We start from the raw sequence: 24,573 nt of genomic DNA, 5'->3' as shown, positions 1-24,573 counted from the left end.
CAGGAATGGTATTGCTGCTGACCCTCTGTTTTAAATACATTAAATCATTCTGTGGAAGAAAGTGGAGATATTGAGTAGTAAATTGTACAAGACTTTGGGTGTGTTTTTATTAAGAAAGAACAAATCTGTTCCTTTATTTTTCCAGCAGTCATTCATGTTGTTTAACTATGCACCAGCTCTTTCATCTGGCATCCGCCCACGGCTCCTTATCAGCCATGGTTACAGGCTCTACATGTAAGGATATGTTTCTTTGTCAACTTCATGGCAGAATTCACAACAAATTTTTGACTATGGGTAAAACTTAGGCTTCATTTAAATTTAGGAGAAAGTGAAGAAAGAGTGGAAGGTCAAATGTTAAAAATATTTTTGTGTTAACTCTGAAGCTATTAAAAAGAAGAGATGGGAGTAATGGGACCTCAGTTCCTTAGAGTAGAAGAAACAGCTATGGATGGAACGTGTGTCTGAACCTTGTCTGCTCCGAGCCCTGTGTTGATTGTCTGTGTCTGCGGCTGCGATGCCTGCATAGGGTCCATGTGGCCAGCCGGGCTTCTTTCCCATTTCAGTATCTCAACTTCCAGCTCATTTAGTGTATCAGAGCCTCTACAGTACTTTTGTAGCTTACTTTTATTTTTAAATTAATTTTCATAACTAGGGGAAAGAAACAATCTTTAGAAGAAAGTCTTAACAAGGAAACCGGAAAGCTCAGAAACAGCCCTCCTTGAGGAGAGGTCTTTTTTTTTTTTCTGGGGTTCTATATTACAATGTTTTACTTTCTGTATTTTTTTAAAATTTTATCTTTTTTTAAATTGAATCACCACGAGCTACAGTACAAAACTTTCATGTTTGAGTATCAGTCATACAGTGATTGGTGTACGTTTTCCACCACTAGTGTACGAGTATCCCTCCCCTGTCTCTATGGCAGACGGTTGCCCACTTAGAGGAGAGGTCTTTAAGTTAGCAAGATGTGTTGACACAACTTCTCAGGCAATGTTAATTTCTTAGCTCTCATAAAAGCATTTCGGGCAGAGGATGCATACGTGCCTCGCAGTGGAAGGCCTGGTTTGACCAGCAGCATAGCAGTGACTCACCCCCAAGTATGGTGCTGACACCACCTTGAGCACTGCAAGGTGTGGCCCCACCCAAACGAACGAAAGTTAAAGAGAATTCTTTGCAAGCATTATAGTGGCATCCTTAAGTGTGTGCGTTATTTGGATTTGTCCTGGTTTAGAAACAAGACCCTCCTCTAGTCTGGTTTCTTGTGTATAGCTATGAGTGCTTTCTCCCGGTGGATTTACTTAGATCACTGTTGAACAACAGCTATCCTGACAGCCATTTTTACTGCTTTACTTCATCTTAATGTGTCGGACATTAAGATCTTTATTTACATTTGGTGAGCATTTGGTTGTTGGGCCTGGTGGTGCAGGAAATGGACGGGGGGTTCCAGTCTGAAGGAGTCCCGTACTGTAAACATGTAGTTGGAATCAGCTGTGGCTCAGTAAAGTGTGTATTGCGTGCATTAAGCAGTGTTTCACGCAGCACCACCACTGAACTAGAAGGAAGTACCTTCTTGGGCCGGGGAGGTAAGTCAGAGAACCAGAGCACATGCTTTGCCTATGGGAAACCTGGGGCTTCATCCCTGATACCACATGGTTTTCCCAGGCTCCAGGCCAAGAAGCACTGCCAACCCCTACCGGTTGTGGTCCAGAGACCAAAAAAGAAAGTAGTCTCTGTTTGAACATAGTTATACTTCAGAGGATCCTATTTTTCATTCATAAGATTCTGAGGAATGTATTTTCAGTTAAGTTTTTCCCCCCATATGCTAATCACTTGTAATTTAGAGGGAAAACTATATTTAAGACTTGCTATTTGTTAAGGCTGCATAGTTGTGCATATGAAGACCTTAATTTTATGCATATTACAGATCACATTTCATTAGAAACTCAGGGCTGTATACAATAAAGGCAACTGTACACTGCAGAGAGGTTTCTGAGTTACTAAAAGTATTAAATGTGTAATAAATCCCACTCCACTGAATTTTACATACAGGAAGTTAGAGATAGGAAGACACTTGGTTTGGATGAAATCACAGACAATGATACTTCTTTTGGTAAAAGTTTGCTCTAAAATAGCTCATGTCTTGTAAATGACAGTATAACATTCGGAGACTGTGACTGATGCAGTTACTTCCTACGTATTTGAAAGCACTTGGAAGATGGAGCATTATTAAGGTATCTGTGTTGCCCACACAGAAACCAGGTCTTCTTTTTATGATAATAAGGCAGAGCTGTTGGAATCAGAATATCTGTGTGGGGCCTGTGTCATTCTCAAATGTTGTTGGAACAGGGACTGGAAAGGCTGGGGGCGGCTCTCTGGAGCTCTGTGATTTGCCCGTGCTCACTGCACTGTAAGGCCAGCTCAGCACTTCCTTGCAACATGGGGTTTGAATCATTTAAACAGAACAGTGCTTTTAGATTCAGTTGCACTGTCGATGTTCTTCATAGGTAGATCTTTTCTGTAGTAAATAAATTATTGGGGAATATTTTTAAGCCATGCTTTCAAAAGCTTGAACTTAAAAAGGTAGAATTCATGAAGATTAGAAAAAAATGTGCTCAGGAGTTCTTGAGTCTTTTCATATATTTTTAGAAAGTTTTATGCACAAATTCAGCTGCATTCTATCTTCTGATTTTTTACCTTTCCATCATCCCATTGCACTTTTTTTTGCCATTTTACAGATTATAGAAATCTTTCTTTTTAATAGTTGCATACTATTCCATTGTATCTAGAACTGGCCAATAATTTTCAGAATCAAAGTATTCTCATCTTCTGGACTCTAGTCAGACTTTCATGTGACTGTATAAAAATCATTAGTGTACTAGAATTTATAATTAAAATATATAACAAGATCTTGTATTTCAAATAAATACATCACTTATTAAGTCAATTATTAACAAATTCTAATTCTAATAAAATGAAGTTAATTTCTATTTTTAGAAAAACTGTAAATTTAAGAAGCATTGTTCTCTGATACTACAGCTGTTTAAAATTGTTTGGAAAGACTTTAGCAGGCCTACTGTTGGGCATGCATTGTTGTTCCTGCATGGCAAGTGGACTGCCCTATCTGTGCTCTTTTTGAGTGATGGTTTTCTTGAAGAGCATATAGTTCAGATATGGGAAGGTCTGCTTTGGCCTCTGCGGTTACTGGCCTGGTAGATTCCCAGGTAGGGTAGACAGACATGGAGATCCCAAGCAACCCATGTTGCTCTTGTTCTTTTAATATAACTTCATAAAGTTTTTAGAAATTATATTTTTGAAATTTAAGTTATACTCTGTAATATGAGGGCTAAATTTTTTGTTTGAAGTATGCTAAAAATTATGCACTGCTACATTAAGATAGTAACATGTACACACTAAGTATGATAAATTAAGGGTTATTGAAAGAATGATAAATATTAAGCACAGTTGCTGATGATTAAGCTTATTATAATAAACTAGAATTTAAATTATGTAAGCCATAATGCTTTTGTGTAAGGATAAACTTATACTCTTGAGTTTTGAGGGTTTGGAGAAGGGAGATATTACTCCTGGCAATGCTCAGGGTGTACTCTTGGCTCTATGCTCACGGATCACTTCTGGTAGAGCTCGAGAGATCAGTCAGGTGCCAGGGGTCAAACAAGGCAAGGCAGGCATCCTATCCTCTACTACCTCTCTCACCCGAAACAATGAGTTTTTAGAGTTACCTAAAGAATAGAGCAAAGTACTAAAAATAATTATATTGAATGTATAGACTGTCAAGAGCAACTAAAGTTATATTGGCCTATTTTGTGCTGGGAAAAGCTCTCAAGTTATACCCTAACGCTTCAGAACTGAACAACTAAAGTACCTGGATTTTTTAAAAAATCTCCAAAGGGACCAGAGAGACAGCACAGAGGTTAAGGCACTTGCCTTGTACGAGATTTCGGAGACAACAGTGGTTCGAATCCCAGTGCTACATGTGACCCCTGGAGCATACCAGGAGTGGCCCCAATCCCTCAACCTCCAGATTTTTTTACCCAGTCTTTGGGGGATACCATCTCTCCTGCCCCAGTGCACCCTGTTTTTGTTTTTTAAAAAATAGTTTGTTACTGCACAGCTTGTGTTTTGAAATTTTGAAAAATTTTACTTGAAAATTCAAAATTTGAGTTTATAGAGGCTTCATTTCCAAAATGTGTAATAATTTAAACCATCAGTGTATTGTAAGAAATTCAGTGGGCAAGAAGATTACAATGCTTTAAAGTTGTACATAATGGACTTTATGTCAGATTGCATATAATTTGAATAAAACTAGCACAGCAGGTAGGGCGTTTGCCTTGCACACAGCCGACCTGGGTTCGATTCCTCTCTCCCTCTCAGAGAGCCCAGCAAGTTGCTGAGAGTATCCCGCCCGCACAGCAGAGCCTGGCAAGCTAACCATGGCATATTCGATATGGCAAAAACAGTAACAAGTCTCACAATGGAGACATTACTGGTGTCCGCTCAAGCAAATTGATGAACAACAGGACGACAGTGCTGCATAAGTCAGGAAAATGTTAGCACGTGGAAATCTGACCCTTATTGTTTGGAACATGAGAATTCTTTATGCTACTTGTTTCAGAAACTATTTGCTAATGGTTGTATCTGTATCAGTGGCCGTGGCATCACTTTTGGAAGTGACCCAACCACACCGTGACTTAAAATTAGTGTTTGTCAGTGGTAGCTTTTAGATTTGTTTGCCATAAATATAGTGAATATGCTGCTGTGTATGAAATAAAGTACAGTTTTTATTAGCATTTTCTTCTGCTCTGTTGAATATCCTCCCTGAAGAGACTTGATAACCAGAAACAACAGATAATGATGGACAAATGCATCAGATTGGTTATTTTGAAGAAAATTAATTTTCACTTTTAATTATTTTATTTGGCAAATCACATTTGCTGGCAAATCAAATATGTGCCATGCCCCCGCCCCCCCAATGTGAACTGTAAGAATCTGTTCTCTCCTCCTACCCCATCTAGATGTCTGTTTTTTTTTTTTTTTAGATGTCTGTTTTTAAATTTGGCCATTTGAAATGTATCAGTGTATTGGTGCTGAAAAGGGTGGCTTGGTTTTGTCAGTTTTTCATTTGTTCCTGGTAATAATTCCTGTGATATCTACTGTGTTCTTCCTTTACATGACTTAGTATTTTAGACTAACCTCCCTGTATCCGAGTCGTCCACAGTCCTTGGGCACATGTTCTTAATCTCCACTTTGCCACATAGAGGTCTCATTTAAAAAGAGATGTAAGGAGACCCTGTTTGACATTCACATAGAGACCACATCTGCCCATTGGGGTAGACAAGCCCACAGCACCAGGGGGTGAGGATGCTAATTTTGAGGGACATTGTCAGGCTCATTTTGAGGCCAGCTTATAGTTCATACCATGTGGAGACTTTTACTCCCTGATTCCTCTCTTTATTCCAAGTAGTGTCTGAAAGGTGGCCAGGTTTGGCCTGCAGGTGAGCCCTCACCCCATCAGGGGAGCACCTGGTGAGTCCTCCTCCTGTAGGGGGAGCACCTGCAGATAAATCCTGTAGGTTGGGAGGACTGAGCAGATTTTTTGCCCACTGGATGTGGTATTTTTTTCCAGGCATTTTCTGTCTGTAGGATATAAATTCATATATTTTGAAGCTCTCTGAATCCGGGGGCAGAGAACTCTTGCTTGCGCTTGTGCCTGCTGCGGGCCAGAGGACTGTTGGCTCAGCCTCTCAGAGGTCAGCCCACTCTGCTTTCCTTCCAGTCCTGCTTCTGCTAAATTTCAGCCAAGTCTCCAGCATCCAGGAGAAGCTGAGATTTTTCTCCCCGCCCATCCATCCCCCCACATTTCTTCTGTTTTTGTTCAGTGTAAACAGTTCCCGCCATAGCAGCATAGACAAATATAGCCGAGAATGTTTTTCTCGAGGAAGAATGCTCCCTAAGCATTTTTTAACCATTTTTGGGAAGAGTTGATGGTTGTGTGCATGGCAGACGGAAAGCAGGGCGGGGGAGGGGGGGCAGCTGCTGTAAATGGAGTGACCTCATACCCTAGCTGCCATTGATCGCTTTTAGTCTCCAGTGTGGATGAGAGGAAATGGCATCAGGGAGGAAGCCTGCTTCCTTCAGGCACAGATCCCAGAGTGATAATGGGTAATAATAGAATTCACTCTGCTGGCATTTGCTGGGGCCTCTCTGGCTCCTTCTTCCCACAGGGCATTCACACAGAGGTTGCAGTGCTCAAAGGGGGGATTTGCAGGGCTAGAGGCAAGAGGCACAGGGACGTGGGGTCAGCATGTCCTGATGTCCTGAGAAGGGAGGGAAGGTCAGCCGTTCTGACATTGGCTGAAGCAGGAGGCACTGGCTGCCTGGGCTGCAGATGGGCCTGGGAAGGCTCACTTTCTGTTTGTTATTCTGAAGAGGTTGATTTCCGGGTGGGAAGGGTGCTGAGTATTTTATTTTTTCTGAAATGGGGGTTGCAGGCTGACTGTGGGAGCCTTCATGCCAGTGGTGGTGATGGTGGTGCGGGTTAGGGTGTGTGGGCAGCCTCTGGGCACCAGGAGGGAGAGGCCCTGAGACAGGGAAGAAACTGCTTTCTGGAAGAGTCAAGTTTCGTTTTCTTTGTGCCCTTTGCAGGCTGATACGGTGAATTTGGAAATTTCGTATTTTCTTTTCAACAGCCTGTTCAGAAAGTCCTTTAAAACCCCGTTCAGCATTGTCCTGCCTGCCTCAGCTCTTAAACCGACAGAAGGTTTGAGTATTAGCAGCTGTAGAATCCTCCAGAGTTAGTGAGATTGCAGACTTTAGATCCCTAACAAATGCTTTTGGATTTTTTGTACTGGCTGACCTTTAGTATCGTGTGTGTCTGTGTGTGTGAGTTTCATCTCACCTCCTCATATGAGGATTTCCATCTCACCTCCTCATAATTTGATACTATGGTCATATTTTGTCAAGGTATCTGAAGCAGATTCATATTTTAAGTACTGAACTAGTGTCCATATGAACAAAAGAATAATTCCATCATGAATTCTTCGTCTGAGAGAAGGATGGAAGTTTCTGTCCCTAGTGAACTGTAGGGATGAGCTGTTCAATTGTCAGAGAAAAGGCAGGTTAAAGGAGTGCTTTCTCAGTGCTTGGGAATCTTGTTTTTCCTTAACTGCTGTGGCGTATTTCCTGTGGCACTGCTTTTTGAAGACATGGTTGGCTTAGAAGTTTCTTTATATTTCCATGTGGGTGGGAGTGGAATGACTGCACCCCTGTTCCCTTCTGTGGTGCTATGTGCTACCAGGTGGCTGGGCTCTGAGCACACTCACCCATGGACGGTCTCACTATTCTGCAGATATTCTGGGCTGTTACGTTGTACTGCCATTTCATCATTGGGTGACTTAATAGGGAGTAAATGTTTAGTTTACCAAGAGACATGTTCCGCACGAAGCAGAGCTACTAACTGCATTTTTGCTTTAATATCTTCTTTTCAAAGGTCTAATCTCATGTAAAGTTATGGCATGTTTACTTGCTTGTCTCAACAAAAAGCTGATGGATTAACTTTGTTGTCTGTAGTAAAATAGCATTTGATCACCAATTTCTCTCTACTTTTCTCACTGTCTGGAAACGAGTAATGTCCCAAGTTGCAGATGAAAGCCAGATGGTCAGAAGTTGTTTACTGAGGGAGAGGGACACTCTGCGGGGGAATGTTCTTTCGTGTGTCTCGCATCAGCCATGGCTGTGTCTGCACCACTCAGCACGCTGCTCTGCATGCACCCACTCACCCCTCTCTCATTAAAGTCACTTAAACTCCTCAGAGACCCTGACTCCTGCCATTTCAGCTATCTTACTGCAGGCGCCTTCCGCTTTACACGTGCTGCTGCTGAAATTGGGAGAGGACAGAAACTTTTTAGGGAGCTCTCTCCAGCTGTTTCTTTGCCAGAAAGTTTCTGCTAGAACAATGCAACAAGAGATGGCCAGTTTGGATGCACATACTCCAATAGGGTCCCTATTAACAGTCCTGAAGTTTTGAGCTGGAATTATAGTTATTGGTGAAACCAGTTGGCATAAGATGAGAGCCATGCATGGCCCAGAGAGACAGCACAGCAGTAAGGACACTTGGCCTTTTATGCAGCCGCCCCGGGTTAATCTCTGGCACCCCTATGGATCCCTGAGCCCTGCCAGGAGTGAGCTCTGAGCACGGAACTAGGAGAAAGCCCTTAGCACAAAACCAGGGGTGAATCCTGACCACAGAACCACAGCACTGCCAGTGTGGCCCCAGACAAAACAGATGAGGAGAAAGTAGTTGTCTTAGTCAGGTGACCTACCTTGCAGCCTCTCTTAAAAATGAGCTCCGCGGGGCTGAAGAGATAGCACAGCGGGTAGGGCGTTTGCCTTGCATGCAGCTGACCCGGATTCGATTCCCAGGATCCCATATGGTCCCGTGAAAACCACCAGGGGTAATTCGTGAGTGCAGAACCAGGAATGACCCCTGTGCATTGCCAGATGTGACCCAAAAAGCAAAAAAAAAAAAAAAAACTCCTAGAGCTGAGCCTGACAACAGGCCCTGTTGTTCACTGCTGCTTTTTTTTTCTTTTTAAACCCCGGCGATACACAGGGGTTACTCCTGGCTCTGCACTCAGGAATTACTCCTGGTGGTGCTTGGAGGACCATATGGGATGCTGGGAATCAAACCCAGGTTGGCCACGTGCAAGACAAACCCCCTACCCCCTCTGCTATTGCTCCAGCCCTACACTGGTACTTTTCTTTCCGCGCAGCCCTTCCTTGTGCTCTCATACACTGGCAGGGCTGCGCCCAGTGGCGTTCCACTTTCGTAGATGGGGCTCTGAGCCATGTCGTGTGGAACAATAATGGAGGGAATTACTAAGTGTTCTTTGTGCCACAAGCTCCCACCCAAGCAGTGCTCTGAGGTCCCAGAGCCCCACCAGCGACTCTGGGCCCACCTGGCTGATGGCTCACTGTGAGGAAGTCATGCTGCTCAGACCCTGCAATGACTTTTGGGAGCCTGCAGGTCTCCCACGCTGCACCCCATGATGCTTGGGGAGCCAGGTTACCAAGAATCGAGCCTAGGCATATGTGTGACTGCTACCTCTGGACTCAGGACTGGTGCTGAGTCTTGATACAGATGCACAGGCCAGTGCTGATGGCCACCCGGATTGTGAAGGCACCTTGCAAGGAAGGACTCCGGGGTGGCTGCTTCGTGCAGGAAGAGATGCTGATGGTGCTGTACCCATGGTGTGCCTTCCACCTGCAGGAGTGCTTGGCGGTAGTCCAGTGAGCAGCATGCCAGAGAGGGAGAGGGGGTGGGAGACCAGGCCGGGGTGATGGCAGTAACCATGCACACAGGTCACCCACGGATTACCCAGCACATAGGATCTCTCACCCGTTGCCAGGGCTCATTCAAGCCCAGAGCAAGGAATAGCTTCTGAGCACCTCTGGGTGCGACCCCCAAATACTCAAAAACTGAGAGTTTGCATCTGTGTGGGGTGTGTGTGTGTGTGTGTGTGTGTGTGTATGTAAAAGAACGGGTCTTGCTTCTGAAACATATCGGAGCATATTTTAGAGAACAGAATCTCCACACATACTTTGTTGTATCCTTTGGGTCTAACACTCTCCCAGACTGAAAACTTTGGAGCAATTCACAGGAAGAATCTGTGCATCTGAAGGGTGGAGCAAAGCCAAATACAGAAAAAGTAGAATTAATAGTTAGAACTTTGAAACCTTGAGTTTACAAGAAATTAATAATTTCTGTCTTACTGGGTGTCATTGATTTCGGTGCTGTTCTGCACTGGAGCTGACCCAAACGTCACAGAATAGCCATGAACAGAGCAGGTGCTCTGAGTTCATGGATGTCACCGATATTATTTGTTCACTAGTAAGTGTCCTCATTTCTGTGTGCATTAAGAACCCCGCCTCTCTCTATCTTGACTTGGATGGCCTTTATGACCTGTACTTTATGATGACCCACAAGTCTGCCTTTGATTTCTCATAATTTGAATAATGTTTTCACAGACTGTTTGGTTTTGCCCTCAGCTCCTTCCCGACCAGCTGGTCTTGCTTCTGGAACATCTCTTGGAGCAGAAGACCCTGAGTCACAGGACTCTGCGGAGTCTTGAGAGGACGTACCAGCTCTCTGAGCAGGATGCGGAGGTAAAGGGAGGCTCTCAGGCTGGTGGGGGGATGGTGCCCCCTGCTGGCTGAGCTCCGACCATGTGCCTACTGGGGTGGAGTGCAAGCCTGGGCCTGTCCTGGTTCTTTAGGGATCCTGAGGCTGATCCTCTTCCTAAGCCACAAGAATGCACTCACGCCTCTTAGAGGAATGAGGAACTGGAGAGGCAGGTTTTGCAGTTAAAAATGTGTGGGGTTGCGGGGAGGACTGGAGAGATGGGCCAATCTAGGGCCGACCGCCATCATAGGGTCCCCTGAGCTGCACATAGAGTGATCCCAAAACACAGCCAGGAGTGATCACTGAGCACTGCTGGGCCCCAAAAACCCAAAAAGCCCAGAAACAACGCAGCTGTGTCATGGTGTGTGCTGGGGTCAGCGGCTGCTGCGTGGGCCCAGGATCCTATCTGCACTCGGTTCAGACCGGAGAAGAGCCTCATGTAATAGAAATGAAAACTAATTTTAATACCCATGACTTAAGAATCAAAATTGGATGCTTGTGGGGAAATGGTCTTGTGGACTTTATATCTGCACTTACCTGCAGAAGGCAGGAACAGTGATAGGCAGCTCTTTTGCAGAGTGTGAGCCGTGAGGGCTGTGGAGAATGCACGTTCTTCTGCGTCAGCACCGAAAACCCCAGGCTCATTGGTGTTGTTAGAAGCTGTTAGTTGGGTGTGCATGACCCCCTGCACCCTGCGCATATGGCTGTCGTGAATTAAGATGTGCCGTGCAAAGTGACACATCTTGTGTACCAAAGTGTGTACCAAAGAGCCATGTCAAGGGGCTGGAGTGATAGCACAGTGGGTAGGGTGTTTGCCTTGCACACGGCTAACCCGGGTTCGATTCCCAGCCTCCCAAATGGTCCCCTGGGCGCCGCCAGGGTTAATTCCTGAGTGCATGAGCCAGGAGTGACTCCTGTGCATCGTTGGATGTGACCCAAAAAGAAAAAGAAAAGAAAAAGTCATGTCAAGCCGATGCAGTAATGTCTAGTGATGGCAGTGTCAGTATCTTCAGTAAATCTTAAGTTCGTTTTCACAGTTGTCAGAGCGAATGAGTAAAGAACAGGCCTATCTTTAATATTGATTACATGGTAAGGCAGACGCTGTTTTTACAGACCCATAAATTCTGGATTTCACTGGAAACTCCCGAGAAGTCATACAGCTTAGATCAAAGTGTAACTGTTGGTATTTATTATTCAACTCTTGTTTACAATGTTTCCACACATCAGCAGATCCCCATAAGGAAACCTAGAGCTTGCTGCAGTGCCTTTGACAGGTGAGGGACAGGCCAATGAGGTAGGGTGAAGACATCCTGGCCATGCACCTATTAACTCTTTTGCGCAACCTCTGAGTTCACCTGTTCTGGGTGCCCTTTAAGCATTCGGGGAACTTGAACAAGAACTAGAACTAACTTTCTGCGCTGTGCTGTCAGAGCTCATGGTTCCCTCACGGGGTCTCTGACAATTGGGGATGGACTGAAGGCAGATTTGCTCCTTCATCGGACCCAGCTTTGGTGTCGGGGGCTAAGGAGATGGCACGGGTATTGGGGAGGACACAGGCCTCTGGACAGATGCTCACACGGGAACGAGCCCCAGCGTCGCTGCAGTGCCAGCTGGGTTCTCTAGCCAGAAAGGCTTCTCAGTGACATCTGAGCCCCAGCCAAGGATGAGAGGTCATAGAGAGTGCAGGGGTCAGGTGGGAGAGATGGGAGAGACACTGGACTGGGGCACTCAGCCTGTCCTGAGGGGCACGGTGATGCGCCCTGCGGGCCACCTGGCTTGTCTCAGTGTCTAGTCCCCAGCTGGCCCTGTGTGAACTTGTCCCAGCACAACCGCTGGTGAACTGCATCCGAATTTTGTCTGTTCTTGTGTGGTGCACGAGATTCTTCCTGTCACCACTGCTCTGAGTAATTGCTGCTGTTGGCCTGCCCTCCAAGGTGGCTGAGACGGGCTCAGGGCCCTGCTGGTAAGGAGCAGGTCCAGGAAGGTGTCAGGCCCCAAGCTGCTGGGATTGGACCCTGGCCACGTGTGCCCGCCACCCCTCACTGCCCAGTCTTCCATGGTGTCTGCATGGACCTGTCTGAATGGTGCCCTGGCACATCCCAACTAGGACCTTTCTTATGCATCCCTCAGAGTGAGAGAACATTGGACCAACCAGGGTATCCTCTAGAAATGCACGTGGTCATACTTGGTTGCCTCTGACGCCGATAAGCAGGAGCTGAGTGGGACATGATGTCTGCCTTTATTCTGAGTGCAGCACATCTCATGGGAGAAAACTGTTATTTGGGGGGAAACATCTTGAGGGTTTGGGTTTGGTTCTGGGTATTTGCTCAACTCTGTCCACCTGAGTCACCCCCATTCTTTGTGGGGGTTTGGCAATGTAGGATGCTCAATCGAAACAACCCTGTGAAGTCACTCTCAGGATTTCCTTGCAGATAGCCATTGAGTCACAGGTCTGTGGCAGCGACACCACCATGTGTCTGAGTTCTGTGGCACAGGACTGCACATCCCAGCCACTGCCCCTGCTCACACCTCACTGGCGGGGAGCAGAAGGGAGCTTGAGTGACTGGCCACCTGGAGAGAGTGATCAAGGTGGGGGACACCGACCTGCCCCTGCCCTGGCCAGAAGCAAGCAAGACAGGAGCTGAACAGGAGACAGTGCCGCCCTCGATCCTTCCACTCGTTGGCTCAGTGAACAGCCAGGACTAGAATTCGGGCTTTATGTGCAGATAACCCAGCTCAAACCCTGTTCCTGCAGGCTCCCCTGAGCTCCCCCTCACCTCCACCTCAGAAGTCATGAAAGGTTTGACAACACTGAACTTGAATGTGTTTCAGAAGTTTAAAAATGTTTGGGGGTTTTGTGTACTTGGGGGACCATGTCGGATTGTCAGGGCAGTCCCAGCGCAGTGCTGCGCATGGCTTGGGTGGTGGCAGGAACTGAAGCTGGACACCATCCCTTTGAGCCTCATCTCCAAGTATGAACAGTGGGTAGGGGTATGCTTTCTGAGGGTTATTGGGCTACACTGGCAGCTCAGGCTTCCTCCCGGCTCTGCACTAAAGGATCACTCCTGATGGGGCTCCAGGTACCATATGTGGTGCTGAGAGTGGAACCCGGCTCAGGCACATGCGAGGCAAGGGCCCTCCCCACTGTGCTATTGCTCCAGCCCAGGTGTTCCCATTCTGTTGGGGAACTCTGGGGCAGGTTGGAGCTGGGGCCTCCCACATGCTCTGTCAGGCGTCACCTATGAACTGTTTCCATGGCCTTATAATGAATTTCTGCAACAAAAACTCATTTTCTTCTGAGATACCTTTTTTAGTCATCAGTTTCTTTACCCCTGTAGCAGGTCTCTTAAACACTATCAACTCATCTCCCATGAGGTGGATGTCCACAGAACTGTGTCCCCATGACTGACCGTGAAGTGACTGTAATAGTCCATTGCTCTGAGGCTTTGGGTCTTTCAGGCACACCGTTTATGAAAACTGGGCGACAAGCCTCCTGTCTGTCGGTGGAGTGGCTGGTCAGTAGAGACCCAACAGCCTCCTGCCTGATCTGCCGCCTCTGGGATAGTCCCGGCCAGCCCCAGGTAGGGCCGTGACTGGGGGAGGCCAGCGTAAAGCCCCGCATCCTATTTTTCTGCCCTCAGGCACACCAGGCAGGGAAGGTGACCCACCTCATGAGCCTGGCAGCTTGGCTCTCCTTTAAGTTCCCAGGCCAAGTGCCTACATGGATACACCTGGATGTTGCCCTCAGCTGCTCCCAGTCCAGAGTCCCCAAATGGCTGGTCGCTGCAGAGAAGTCACCCACATCCCACAATCCTGGGCCATCCTGCGTGCAGCAGCACAGGGGCAGGCAGACTCGGAGCCTCCCTGACCCCAGCCGCTGTGTAGGCAGGAGCTGCAATTGGTTTCCTTTATAGAATGTGGATGTGGGTCTCAGCCCCTGCTGGACACCAGCTGGACGGGACTGTAGTCCTCACTGGCTCCCTGCTCCCTGCTGAGGACAAGTGCAAGGCCACTGATGCCACTGGTCACTCCATCTGCTCTGTGGGAAGTGGAGAGATACCGGTGTGTCGCTGAAGCAGCCTATAGTTTCCTTCTCAGCCTTCAGAACTGCTGGGGAGAAAAACCCAGGCCAGCCCTGGCCATCAGGGATCCTGGACTGTGGGGGCTGATGGACGTGGGGAGCGGGTGGGAGCCAGTGTCCTTCTCTTGGGGCCGAGTCACAGATATGTGTCCTCCATTCCTCTAGCAAAGTGCCCGATGACTGGTTGCGGCCAGGGCTAGAGGAAGCTGGAGACATGTGCGACAGTTTTTTGGGGGGGGATTTTGTTTGTTCTGGGGCCACACCTGGTGATGCTCAGGGCTTAATCTGCACCTAGAAATTACTCCTTTGGTGCTCGGGGGACCATATGAGATGCTGGGGATCAAACCTTGGTCATCCGCATGCAAAGCCAGCACCTGCTACCCTCTCCGTCCTATATTTGGAAGTTCAAGAGGCTGCCTCGGGCTAGGCAGACTTTCCCAGGGCCCCAGACAGTCCCTGGAGACAGACTAACACAGAAGAAAAAGAAGAATTCAAAGCCCATGAATCCAGGAGCAGATGAGCGAGCACTGACAAGCTGACACATGTGGCACCGATCGTCTGCGGCCTCACGTCTGCTCACACTGCAGGCAGGACTCAGGCAGATGGTGAGGATGAGACTGGCAGCCAGGCAGCCCTGGCAGGGGTCTCCGAACACATGGGTAGGAAGCCCCATTCTGCTCAGAGAAGCCTCTCCCACGTTGATGTGGACTACAGTCCTGAAGGTGTGGCTCTGGGACACTGGTCTCAGTCTGGTGCTCTTTCCAAAGTGGGGCTTCTCTGTGTTGGTTCTGGTGAGCAGATTGAGATAGTGGAGAATAAAAGGTTACTCGGGTGTCCTTAAAGCCTGAGTCCTGTCAGTCTCTGCAGCTCCACCCCTTTGCCTGAGTGCAGAAATCCCTGCCCCCTCTAACCCCCCCCAACACACACACACACATGGCTGCTGGGTTTCCTGCTCCAAGCAGTCCCTCTCCCTACACTTTGAAGCTTTCAGCGTCGCTGCTGCTTCTGTTGGTGCCTCTTGGAGCAGTCTCGGAGAGGCAGCCCATGGCGCGCCCATCAATGCAGTGGCCAAAAAGCTGACTGCCTCAGCCCCGGGGTCGTCCAGGACACGAGCGTGTCCTGCCAACCCGTGTCTAGAGCCAGCAGTGTCTGCAGCTGCCACAGGACAGCCCCAGCAGTAGACCTTCGGCGCCCACCCGAAGCGACTGGCCATGGGGGGCTGGAAGGGGGTTGCGGGTAATAAAGTGGACTTGGCAGTAGCGGCCATGTATCAGCATGGCTGTGGGACAGGCCTGGCCCACACGTTAGTCAGGCACAGGCTGGTGGGTGTAGACCCGGCGTGATCTCTTGAGTCTTCTAAGAAGTCAGGATGGTGCTGTGTCGTGGGCGGATGGAGAGAGGATGGGGCATGTTCCCCCGGGCAGCAGCTCCACTCAGAGCTTTGGTGTTGGGAAGAGAAGGGCGCTCAGGCTGTGCGTGCACCTTGCTGCAGCTGAGAATGTGCTGCTCGCTCCTAGGTTCAGGGCCCGAAGAACCTTCCCTGGAGAGCATATCATGGTGAAGTCGCTCAGTGTGTGATGACAGGAGTTTGGAAAATAGCCTCTGTCCTGCTGGAAAGCAGTGTTACTTCAGTATGTTTTTTTTTTTCTTCATAAAACCTTGATTTCAAAAACAAAGAGCTGTCATCTCTCAGATGAATAGTCTCTTAGCTTTAGGCAAGGGCCGCATTGCTTTTAACCATGAATAGCCCTCCTGTGGCTGGCTGGTCAGAAGTTCCTTAAGTCATTAAATAGGGGGGAAAAATTCTAAAGAAGAATCTACCTAATTTTCATGTGTGTGTGTATTTGTGTGTGTGTGTGTGTGTGTGTGTGTGTGTTGGTGTTTGGGCTAAAACCCAGGGACTCACACATACAGACCCCACTGCAGAGCCACCCCACACTTGGCTTATTCTTTTAAACAGATACGGAGCCAGAGAGAGGGGACTGTGGGTAGGGAACATGCCTTGTGCTCAGCCAGCACGGATTTTGTCTGTGGCACCACATATGGTCACAAGCCCCACCAGAAGCAGTCCCTGAGTTTAGAGCCAGGAGTCAGCTCTGAGCACCACCAGCGTGGCTAACAAAACAAAGCACTAGACCCAAAAAAATTTTGTATAGTTTACAATAAAAAAAGAACTTTCTGTTTATGTGCAGATGATGATGATGATGATGATGATGATGATGGTGTATGTGTAAGAGAAAAAGTTTCAAGATCAGTGGAACTTGGGGAGTGACACTAGAAGTGATCTTGACTCTTTTGTGTGGATGTGGCTTGCTTTCTTGCCACCATGTGGAACTGTGTCCCACAGACCAGCTGGCCTCAGCCATATGTGGGCAGAAGCAGATGCCCACCTGAGCCCAGCGAGACTCGAACTGGGGGAAGCAGAAAACCACCACCACCCCACCACCCCCTGCGCAGGCCTATACCCACTCTGTGTGTCCTGGGAGTGGACCACGTGGATGAGAGCCCTTTACAGAAATAGCCTCCCTTATCCTGATCCACGTGGACCCACGTGCTGGACCATTCCCCCACCCGATAGTGGCCTGGCATATTCACAGGGCCTGTGACCAAGAACTCCATAGCGGGAGGAGTGGAAATCATTGATAATGGCTGTGACCCCCACCATGTAACCCGGCCGGGCAGATCCCTCGCCTCCTTCTCGGAGTTGTGCTGTGATGAATGGAGCATCAGCTGCAGAGGAACGCTCTTGAGAACTGTACGTCCCCTGCCCACAACCAAGTCTGAAGCAGAATGAGACATGAGTGCTGAGGTGTGGTCACACTGCACGTTTTGGGAACGTGTGTATCGCTGGTGCACCCTGGACACTGACTCGTGTCATACATCCATGGGACGAGGCACCCACCCTCCAGGCCACAGCAGAAGGCCCCCCCTGCCCCCTGCCGCTAAGCATTCACAGAGGTATTGGGTTGCCCCAAGTTGGGAGGACAGAGAGGAGATGGTCTTGCTGTCCTTGGCCCTGTCAGCTCCCGACGACATAGGGTGTGACCTGCCTCTCTGGCCCCTGTGCTCCTTCTTTCTGCTCAGCAAGTTTTATGAGTCCCCTATGCTCTGTGCCGTGGTATTACTCTGTTGGTTGCTGAGGAAAGAATGCTGTGGAGGGCTGCTGAGACTGTCCGGCTGACTGCTGGCCCCAGTGTTGTAGTCTGAGACCGCTGAAGACCCCTCATGGAGGCAAAGCTGTTTCTGGCTGGCTGAAGCCTATCCTCCCACCCGCATGCAGAGGCCACACCAGCTGCGGCACAGATGGCCCCGGAGTGTCAAGGCCTCAGGGAGTCAAAGCAGTGCTCACTTTCATCCTCGTGTGTGGATTCAGCAGTGCTGAATCAGTGGGATTTATAGGAGTGCCACCAAAATGTTGCAATTGCATTTTTAGGCAGTTATAAGGTCACTGTAAGAATCTCCACCTTTAAGGGGCTGGAGCAATAGCACAGTGGGTAGGGCGTTTGCCTTGCACGCAGCTGACCTGGGTTCGATTCTCAGCATCCCATATGGTCCCCTGAGCACTGCCAAAAGGCAAAAAAAAAAAAACAAAAAAAAAACTCCACCTTTGCGGGGGTTGTCAGGGCTTGCCGGGGCTCAGGGTGGTGTCGGGCATCATGCAGTGCACCATGGAGCCCCACGTGCAGAGGCTGCCACCCAGCACCCACAGGCCTGGGACTGTCTCCTCTTGCCACCCCATTCCTCCCCTACTCCTATTCAAAAGGTAATAAAAGCTAGGGGAGAAAGGAAGAGATTTAAAATGCATACTTGGCGCCATGAAAATAGTACAGGGGTTAGCTCTTGCCTTGCATGTCACTGACCCAGGTTCAGTCCCCAGCACACTGTATTGTCCCCTGAGCACTGCCAAGGGTGATTCCCAGTGAAAGATCCAGGCAGGAGTAAATCCTGAACATTGTTGGGTGTAGCCCCAAAACCAAACTACATTTTTATTTTTTAATTTTTATGAAGTTTTTTGTGGTTGAGTTTCAGGTGTATGTTGTTCCAACACCAGTCGCTTCACCAGTGCCTATTACCCTTCACCAATGTCCCCAGTTTCCCTCCCACCCCTGTGGCAGGGAGTTTCCCTCTCTCCCGTCATCCTAGTGTCCCCTTCCCTGTCTGGTCCCCCACCCTGCCCCCTCCTACTCTTCTTTTGCTGTTGGGCATTTGCTAGTGTCTGTCACGCTTTCTTTTGGCCCCACACATGAGTGATCACTTGAGTCTTTTCCTCTCCCTCTGATTTCACTCAGCATGGTTCTCTCCAGATCCATGTAGCAGTAAATTGCATGATTTCATACTTTCTTCCAACCGAGTAGTATTCCATTGTGTAGACATACTGGAGCTTCTTTATCTAGACTTCTATTCTCAGGCATTTGGGTTTCTAGATTCTGACTCTCATGATAGTGCTGCAGTGAACATAGGAGGCCAGGTGGCTTTCCTGAAATCTGCCTTTGGACCCTAGGGGTATATTCCCAGAAGTAGAATTGCTGGAAATAGTTTGTAATTAAATCTTTTTTAATTTTCAATTTCTTATTAATTCACTGTGAAGTACAGTAACAAAAATTTCATGTTTGAACTTTGATCATATGGTCCTCAAACACCCATCTTTTCACCAGTGCATGTTTTCCACCACCAAAATCCCCAGTATTCCGCCCACCGCCCCCCCCCCCCCCCATTCCATACCTTCCCTGCCTGTGTGGCAGTTTGCAGAATATTCTTTCTCTACTTTAGTTACCTTCAATATTTCGAGACCGGTCCTACCACCCCTCATACGTGCCAAAAATGAAATTGCTAGACAGCGTGTTTTGTTTGTTATGGATATAATGTCTCGCAGCCGCGCACTCTCGGAATTCTAAGATTTTAATAATTAGGGTCTGAAGACATAGCTGCTGCAAGTTGCTCAGGTCCGAGACTCAGTGTGTGTCTCTGATCGTGGCCACGTGGGAGCTTAAGTAGATGGTGGGCAGATGTGGCATCATCTTGGCGTCCCATCGGGACAGGGGGAAGGAGGGCTCTACTCCTCCCCTGTCCCTCGAGATTGAAATTTACTGTCACTGTGACTCATACCTGGTGCTTCTTGCTGGCTTCTAGAAAATGGAGACAGCTGGAGCTCTTAGAGGGCAGGCGGAGGGATGGCACCTGCCCCCATCTGGAGCGGCCCAGCAGAGAAGGCCTATTGCAAAGTCCCAGCCTTCTCTGCCACAAGTTGCTCGAGTCCAAGATTCCTTTGTGTGTCTGTAATTAAAATTTTTAATAGAGAAAATTACACACAAATAGATCCATATTCTATTGAATGTGAACAGAATGGAACGTGAAATGATATGCCAGCCTGTTCCGTCAGCACATGTGCGAGGCTGTCAGCACACACCTGTGTCCACTCAGACCCACAGGCTGCTGAAGGCCAGGGAGGTCTCTGCAAAATGTCTGAAGGCTTCTACCTCCCCGTGATCGAGGTGGGCTGGATCCAGTCCTTGAGTGGCTGTGGTTGGAAGGACCTTGATGCCCACATGCTGAATGTGTGTGTGACCATCACAGTTAACAGGCATGTTTATCTCTCGCCATGTTCAAAATCAGCCAAACCTCTGAAACTTCCTGATGAAGGATGTAAAGAAAGTAAACTAAAATGAAATTTTCCTTGTTTGTTTTGGGGCCACTCCTGACTCTGTGCTCAGGGGTCACTCCTGACTCTGCTCAGGGGTCACTCCTGGCAGGTTTAGGGACCATACAGGACATCGGGGATCAGACCTGGGTCAGCTGCACGCAAGACAGTGCCCTATCCACTGTACCCCCTCCATGGCCCACAGGTGAGGCTTAAAGTCAGGTCAGTCATTAGCACTTTGGAGAATGGCTTTCTCTGCCAGAAGGGCTCCTGGTCACAGACATGCTGCAGAAAACCTGCCAGTGGCTGACTACCCCTGGTCTCTGGTTTCCTGCAGGTGCGTCACCGGTGGTGCGAGCTGGTGGTGAAGCACAAGTACACACGTGCCTACAGAGACGTGGAGCGCTTCCTCCAGGATGACCAGGTGAGCTGCTCGGCCCTGGGGCTAACTCACACGCTGTCTCCTGGGTGTCCTGAGTGAGGGCACGTTCTGTAACACACTCCTCCTCTCCCCTCGCTCCCTCTGATGGTCCCGCATCACAGTAGCTGCAGTTCATTCTCACCACCCGTTAGCTTCTGGGGTGTGGACTCACACCGGCAGGCTTTCACCCGGAAGGTGTGTGTGAGCTCCAAGGGCCTCAGGGCTACATCCCTATGAGCATCCTGACTCTTAACTCTCCTGTTCCCAACTCTCCTTCTGTTCCCACTCTCTATCCCCGACTCTCTATCCAGATTCTCTCTCTCTCCGACTCAGTCCTGACTCTCTCTCCAACTCTCTCTGTTCCCAACTCTCTGTCTTGACTTAGTGTCTATCCCTGACTCTCTCTGTCCCAACTCTGTGCCCCTTATGGGTCTGCACGAGGAGTCCCATTGTCCCCTGCCTTGTGCAGCCCACAGTGTACCTCAGTAGCATGATTGCATACAGTGGCCAGCAGTGGGGAGCAGCTCGGGCAGGGGTGAGCAGAGGGCCTGAGGGGCTGGGTGTGAGGAAAGCAGAGGGCTGAGGTGCCAGCCATGTGTGCAGCAGAGGGGCCGGGCATGGGTCCAGTCCCCACACCCTGTGCCCTGTACTTCTGCAGGATGGAACACATGGCCTCAGGAGACCAGAGCAGGGTAGATGAGTGAAGGCATGGGGTGTGGGGCTCCGGGCTCCTGAGCCTGATGGGAGGGGGGGTGGTTGAAGCCCTAGGGAAAGTGTAGACACAGTGTCTGCAGTCATAAATGGGAAACATGAGAACCAGTGTTGGCAGGGGGCAGGAGCTCGGAGCTCCCGAGCTGTGACATGGCGTCCCTGGGCTCTGAGGACAGATTCAGAAATTCTGAATTTCCTGGAGCTTCAGAGAGAAAGAGACAGTGATTGAAAACTCTCAGCTTTGTCTCCAGTCACAAGTGCTGCCTGGGCATGGCTGCAGTGTGTGTGTGATGCATGTATGTGCATGCATGCGTGTGTGCCTGTCCGGGGGGAGCACTGCCCCTCACCCTCTCTGTCCTTTGCCCCCAGGCCATGGGAATTTACCTCTACGGGGAGTTGATGGTGGGCGAGGACCCACGGCAGCAGCGTCTAGCTCACACGTGCTTCAAGCTGACCAGGGAGCGGATGGACAGTGGCTCCGCCCAGGTGGTGACTGAAATGTTGTTCTGAAGAGGTGACTGTTCTTTCCCTATCTCCGTTGCTCTTCCTGATCTGAGATTCCCTGCGTGTGCTTGCCCAACCATGATTCCCACAGGCAGGTTTGGGGCACTGCCTGTGGGAGTTACAGGAGAACATCTGAGGAGGTCTCGGTGTGGACAGGGCACGCTGCCAGCACCTCCACCCTGTTCTTGCTTCTCAAGCTCCCTGTGCAGCAGATTTGTCCTCAGCATGGCCCCTCTCTGGCTGCACGAGGGCCCCTCCTGACCAGGAATGGCATCCGCATCCCCCCAGCACCTTCTCTGTTGACTGCTCGGACACGGCTGGGAGTTTGACGTTCTCGCATTGTATCTAAGAAGTTTTGAGGGTCATACTTGGGGGTGCCACATTGGGCCCTGTGCCGTGCCAGATTGAACCAGCGTCCTAACTGCAGCCCTGTGCTGGCAAGCGTCTTCACCTCTGCCTGTCCCTCTGGCCCTTAGTACTTAGTTTCCACTTTTGACTGCATGCAAGGCAAGCACCACTGATTATCACTCTAGCCCCAGCACCTAGTTTTAAAGAGTTGAATTTTGCATTTTAAAGGTAATTTAACAGTGAATGATACATAAACATGTGTAAGTAGGACTATGGGGTTATATTTAAGAATAATTTTTCCTCACGATCATTTTTTAGGGTTTTATTTTTTAAGGTTTTGCACAGTCTGCCTAGTTTTGTATCTTTTTTATAGGTTACAGATCTCTAGGAAGCATTTCCATGTCATGTGACATCTCTATAAATGCATGTTTTTATGTTCATCCCTTAACCCACTGTTGAACACTTGTTTGCTTCTCATGTCTTCATCTTGCAAAGACCCCTGCCCTGGGACACATCTAAGTGTCTTGTCTTGCCAGAACTCTTCTAGAGAGAAGGGAGAGCACTGGTCTGGCCCGTGCTGTGTCTCCTCTGGACGAGTGTGGGTTGCTGAGGAGATGACGGGAAGCACCCTGTTTCTGCACTTGGACATGGGGCAGAGTGCCCTCAACCTCAGGGTGGCCTCCTGAGCTTCCCACCCAGCCCTGCCCGAGGACCGTGTGGATTGTCTGCCGGCTTCCCCTCAGCACGGCTGTCACTGCATCTGACTCCGACCTGCAGGGACGCTGCGGGGGCCGTGGACGAGGCCATGCTGCCGGCCGGGCTCCACCCGCGGCTCTGGCTGGCTGCTTGGGTTCCTGGCATGCTGATTTGTGACTTAAGATGAAAATCACATTGCCAGGGATTACCACGCAACCACGACCTTGGCGGCTCGTCACCGTGAGACGCCGCTGGGCCCCTCCCAGCACTCCCAGGCCTGCATGGCGGTGACGACCTCTCTGGCGAGGTGCAGAGCTTAGCTGACTGGTGAACAGTGACTGGTTTCCACCTTGTTCACAGTGGCTAAGTTCTGCACCTGAAGAGAAGGTGAGATGGGGCCGGTTAATTAAGTGTGAGCTGCCAGAGGCCGCCGAGGGTGTGCTGGAGGACGAGGACCATGCAGAGGCCCAAGGCCACATGTTGAAAGCTGCAAAACTCAGTGTCCGTTTAAAGACCCGGGAGGCAGCCGGAATATGGGGCCTGGTGGGGCTGTGAGTGAGGTGCCGGCCCTGCTCCCATTTTCTCTTGTATTTGCAGCCTAGGTCTCCACTCCTCATCTGGCTGTCGATTGGACCCGCCCTCCGGTGCCTACTGAGCTGATATCAGTTCTCGTTTCACACACTGGCTCAGTTCAGCAGGAACAGGAGTCGAGCCCGAGAGCAAAACACCTTCCTGCTCGTCTGTGCTGGAGCCAGGATTCACCGCAAGAGCCACGAGGCTGCATCTGTATGTCGTGTGTGTGTGTGTGGGAGCGGCACGGCTACATTGCATGGAAGGTGGCACATGGCCAGCGCCACACATGCAGGCACTGCTAAGTGCAGACCCCAGGGCCAGGCCTGGCCCTCCACGGCCCATATGGAGCCGAGGTACACGGAGCCTCTCCGTACAAGAGTTGTGGTATCGTGACGGGGCAGTAAGTGCTGTCACTGTTTCCTTTGCAGGCAGATCCCAGCGAGACCCTTTGAGTGTGCCCAGGACCACAGCAGGATGAGGTCGGCGGGGACAGGGTTTGTGGGTGCCTTCTGCCAGCAGTGATGCATGCTCAGACCAATCCAGGCGAACAGCCATGAATGTCACCCAGTCCCCTGCGAGATGGATCTCTTCTGTGAGGTTAAGGTTTAGGACGGTTCTTATGCCTGAACAGATGATTAAAATAGGAGGCAAATGGAAAAACCCACTTAAGTGGCCCTCAGCACGTGGCCAGGTTGATGCTCTTACTGGAGTCTGTCCTCTGGTGTCCACTGGCTCGCTTCAGAAAGAGGCCACAAAGTTTGCTGATTTTATATTTTTATTATTTTGTTTGTTAGGCTTTTCCACTGGTGTCTTTGGTGAAAATGCGAGATGAGTGTTGAAAATTTATCAGTAATAAAATGCAGAGAATTTGGTGTTCTGCATTCCTGTTTGCTTCTTAATTCACACGGGCCTTCCAGATGTTTCTTCCAGCTGTATTCTTCCTTGAACAAATATCATGTGTGCGTGCTTGTCTGTTTCTTTGCTCACTTATTTCTACTCTGGAGAAGCCCATGTTCTCTCTAGAATACATATTTCCTCTCCTTCTCTCACATTTGTCTAAGCAAGTTTCATTCAACAAACATTACCTTGATTCGCTAAAAAATAAAAATGAAAGGGAGGGCTCTGTGTGGAAAGGGGTCTGTCCACATTCATTGGCCCCTGGGCCACTTGCTGGAACCCAGTGACATGCTCCACGCCCCCAGGACAGGGGCGCACCAGGCTCTGGGCCAGGCTTGGCGAATCACCTTTGGCGAGTTCTCTTGAAGACAATGCGGGCTCCCACGCCCCCGCTGGTTGCTGGGCCCATGGCACTAGAGGTACCATGCCAGGCGGCGGAAGCAGTTTGGGGTGGCCTCAGCCGCCTGAGCTCTGCCCTTGTCACAACCTTATTTTCCAAGTCACTTCAC

General features: G+C 49.3%; 1 protein-coding gene across 8 annotated transcripts in view; it reads left to right on the top strand.

Annotated features, from left to right (window-relative positions):
• Nucleotides 1-24,039, top strand: part of AOPEP (aminopeptidase O (putative)) — a 402,612-nt gene extending 378,573 nt beyond the window's left edge. For 4 of the 8 annotated variants that reach the window (XM_055125012.1, XM_055125013.1, XM_055125008.1 and 1 more), the window contains 3 exons: nt 10,063-10,179; nt 20,252-20,338; nt 21,416-24,039. In XM_055125012.1, the coding sequence (XP_054980987.1) occupies nt 10,063-10,179; nt 20,252-20,338; nt 21,416-21,556 (345 nt within the window). In that variant the 3' untranslated portion in view covers nt 21,557-24,039. The remainder of the gene's footprint in view (nt 1-10,062; nt 10,180-20,251; nt 20,339-21,415) is intronic. The other 4 variants (XR_008628432.1, XR_008628433.1, XM_055125010.1 and 1 more) reach the window with 4 other exon arrangements.
• Nucleotides 24,040-24,573: the final 534 nt, after the last annotated feature.

This window comes from Sorex araneus, chromosome 2 (genome assembly GCF_027595985.1).
Source record: "Sorex araneus isolate mSorAra2 chromosome 2, mSorAra2.pri, whole genome shotgun sequence".
NCBI classification, from domain to species: domain Eukaryota; kingdom Metazoa; phylum Chordata; class Mammalia; order Eulipotyphla; family Soricidae; genus Sorex; species Sorex araneus.
This window is presented reverse-complemented; position numbering and strand designations above follow the sequence as displayed.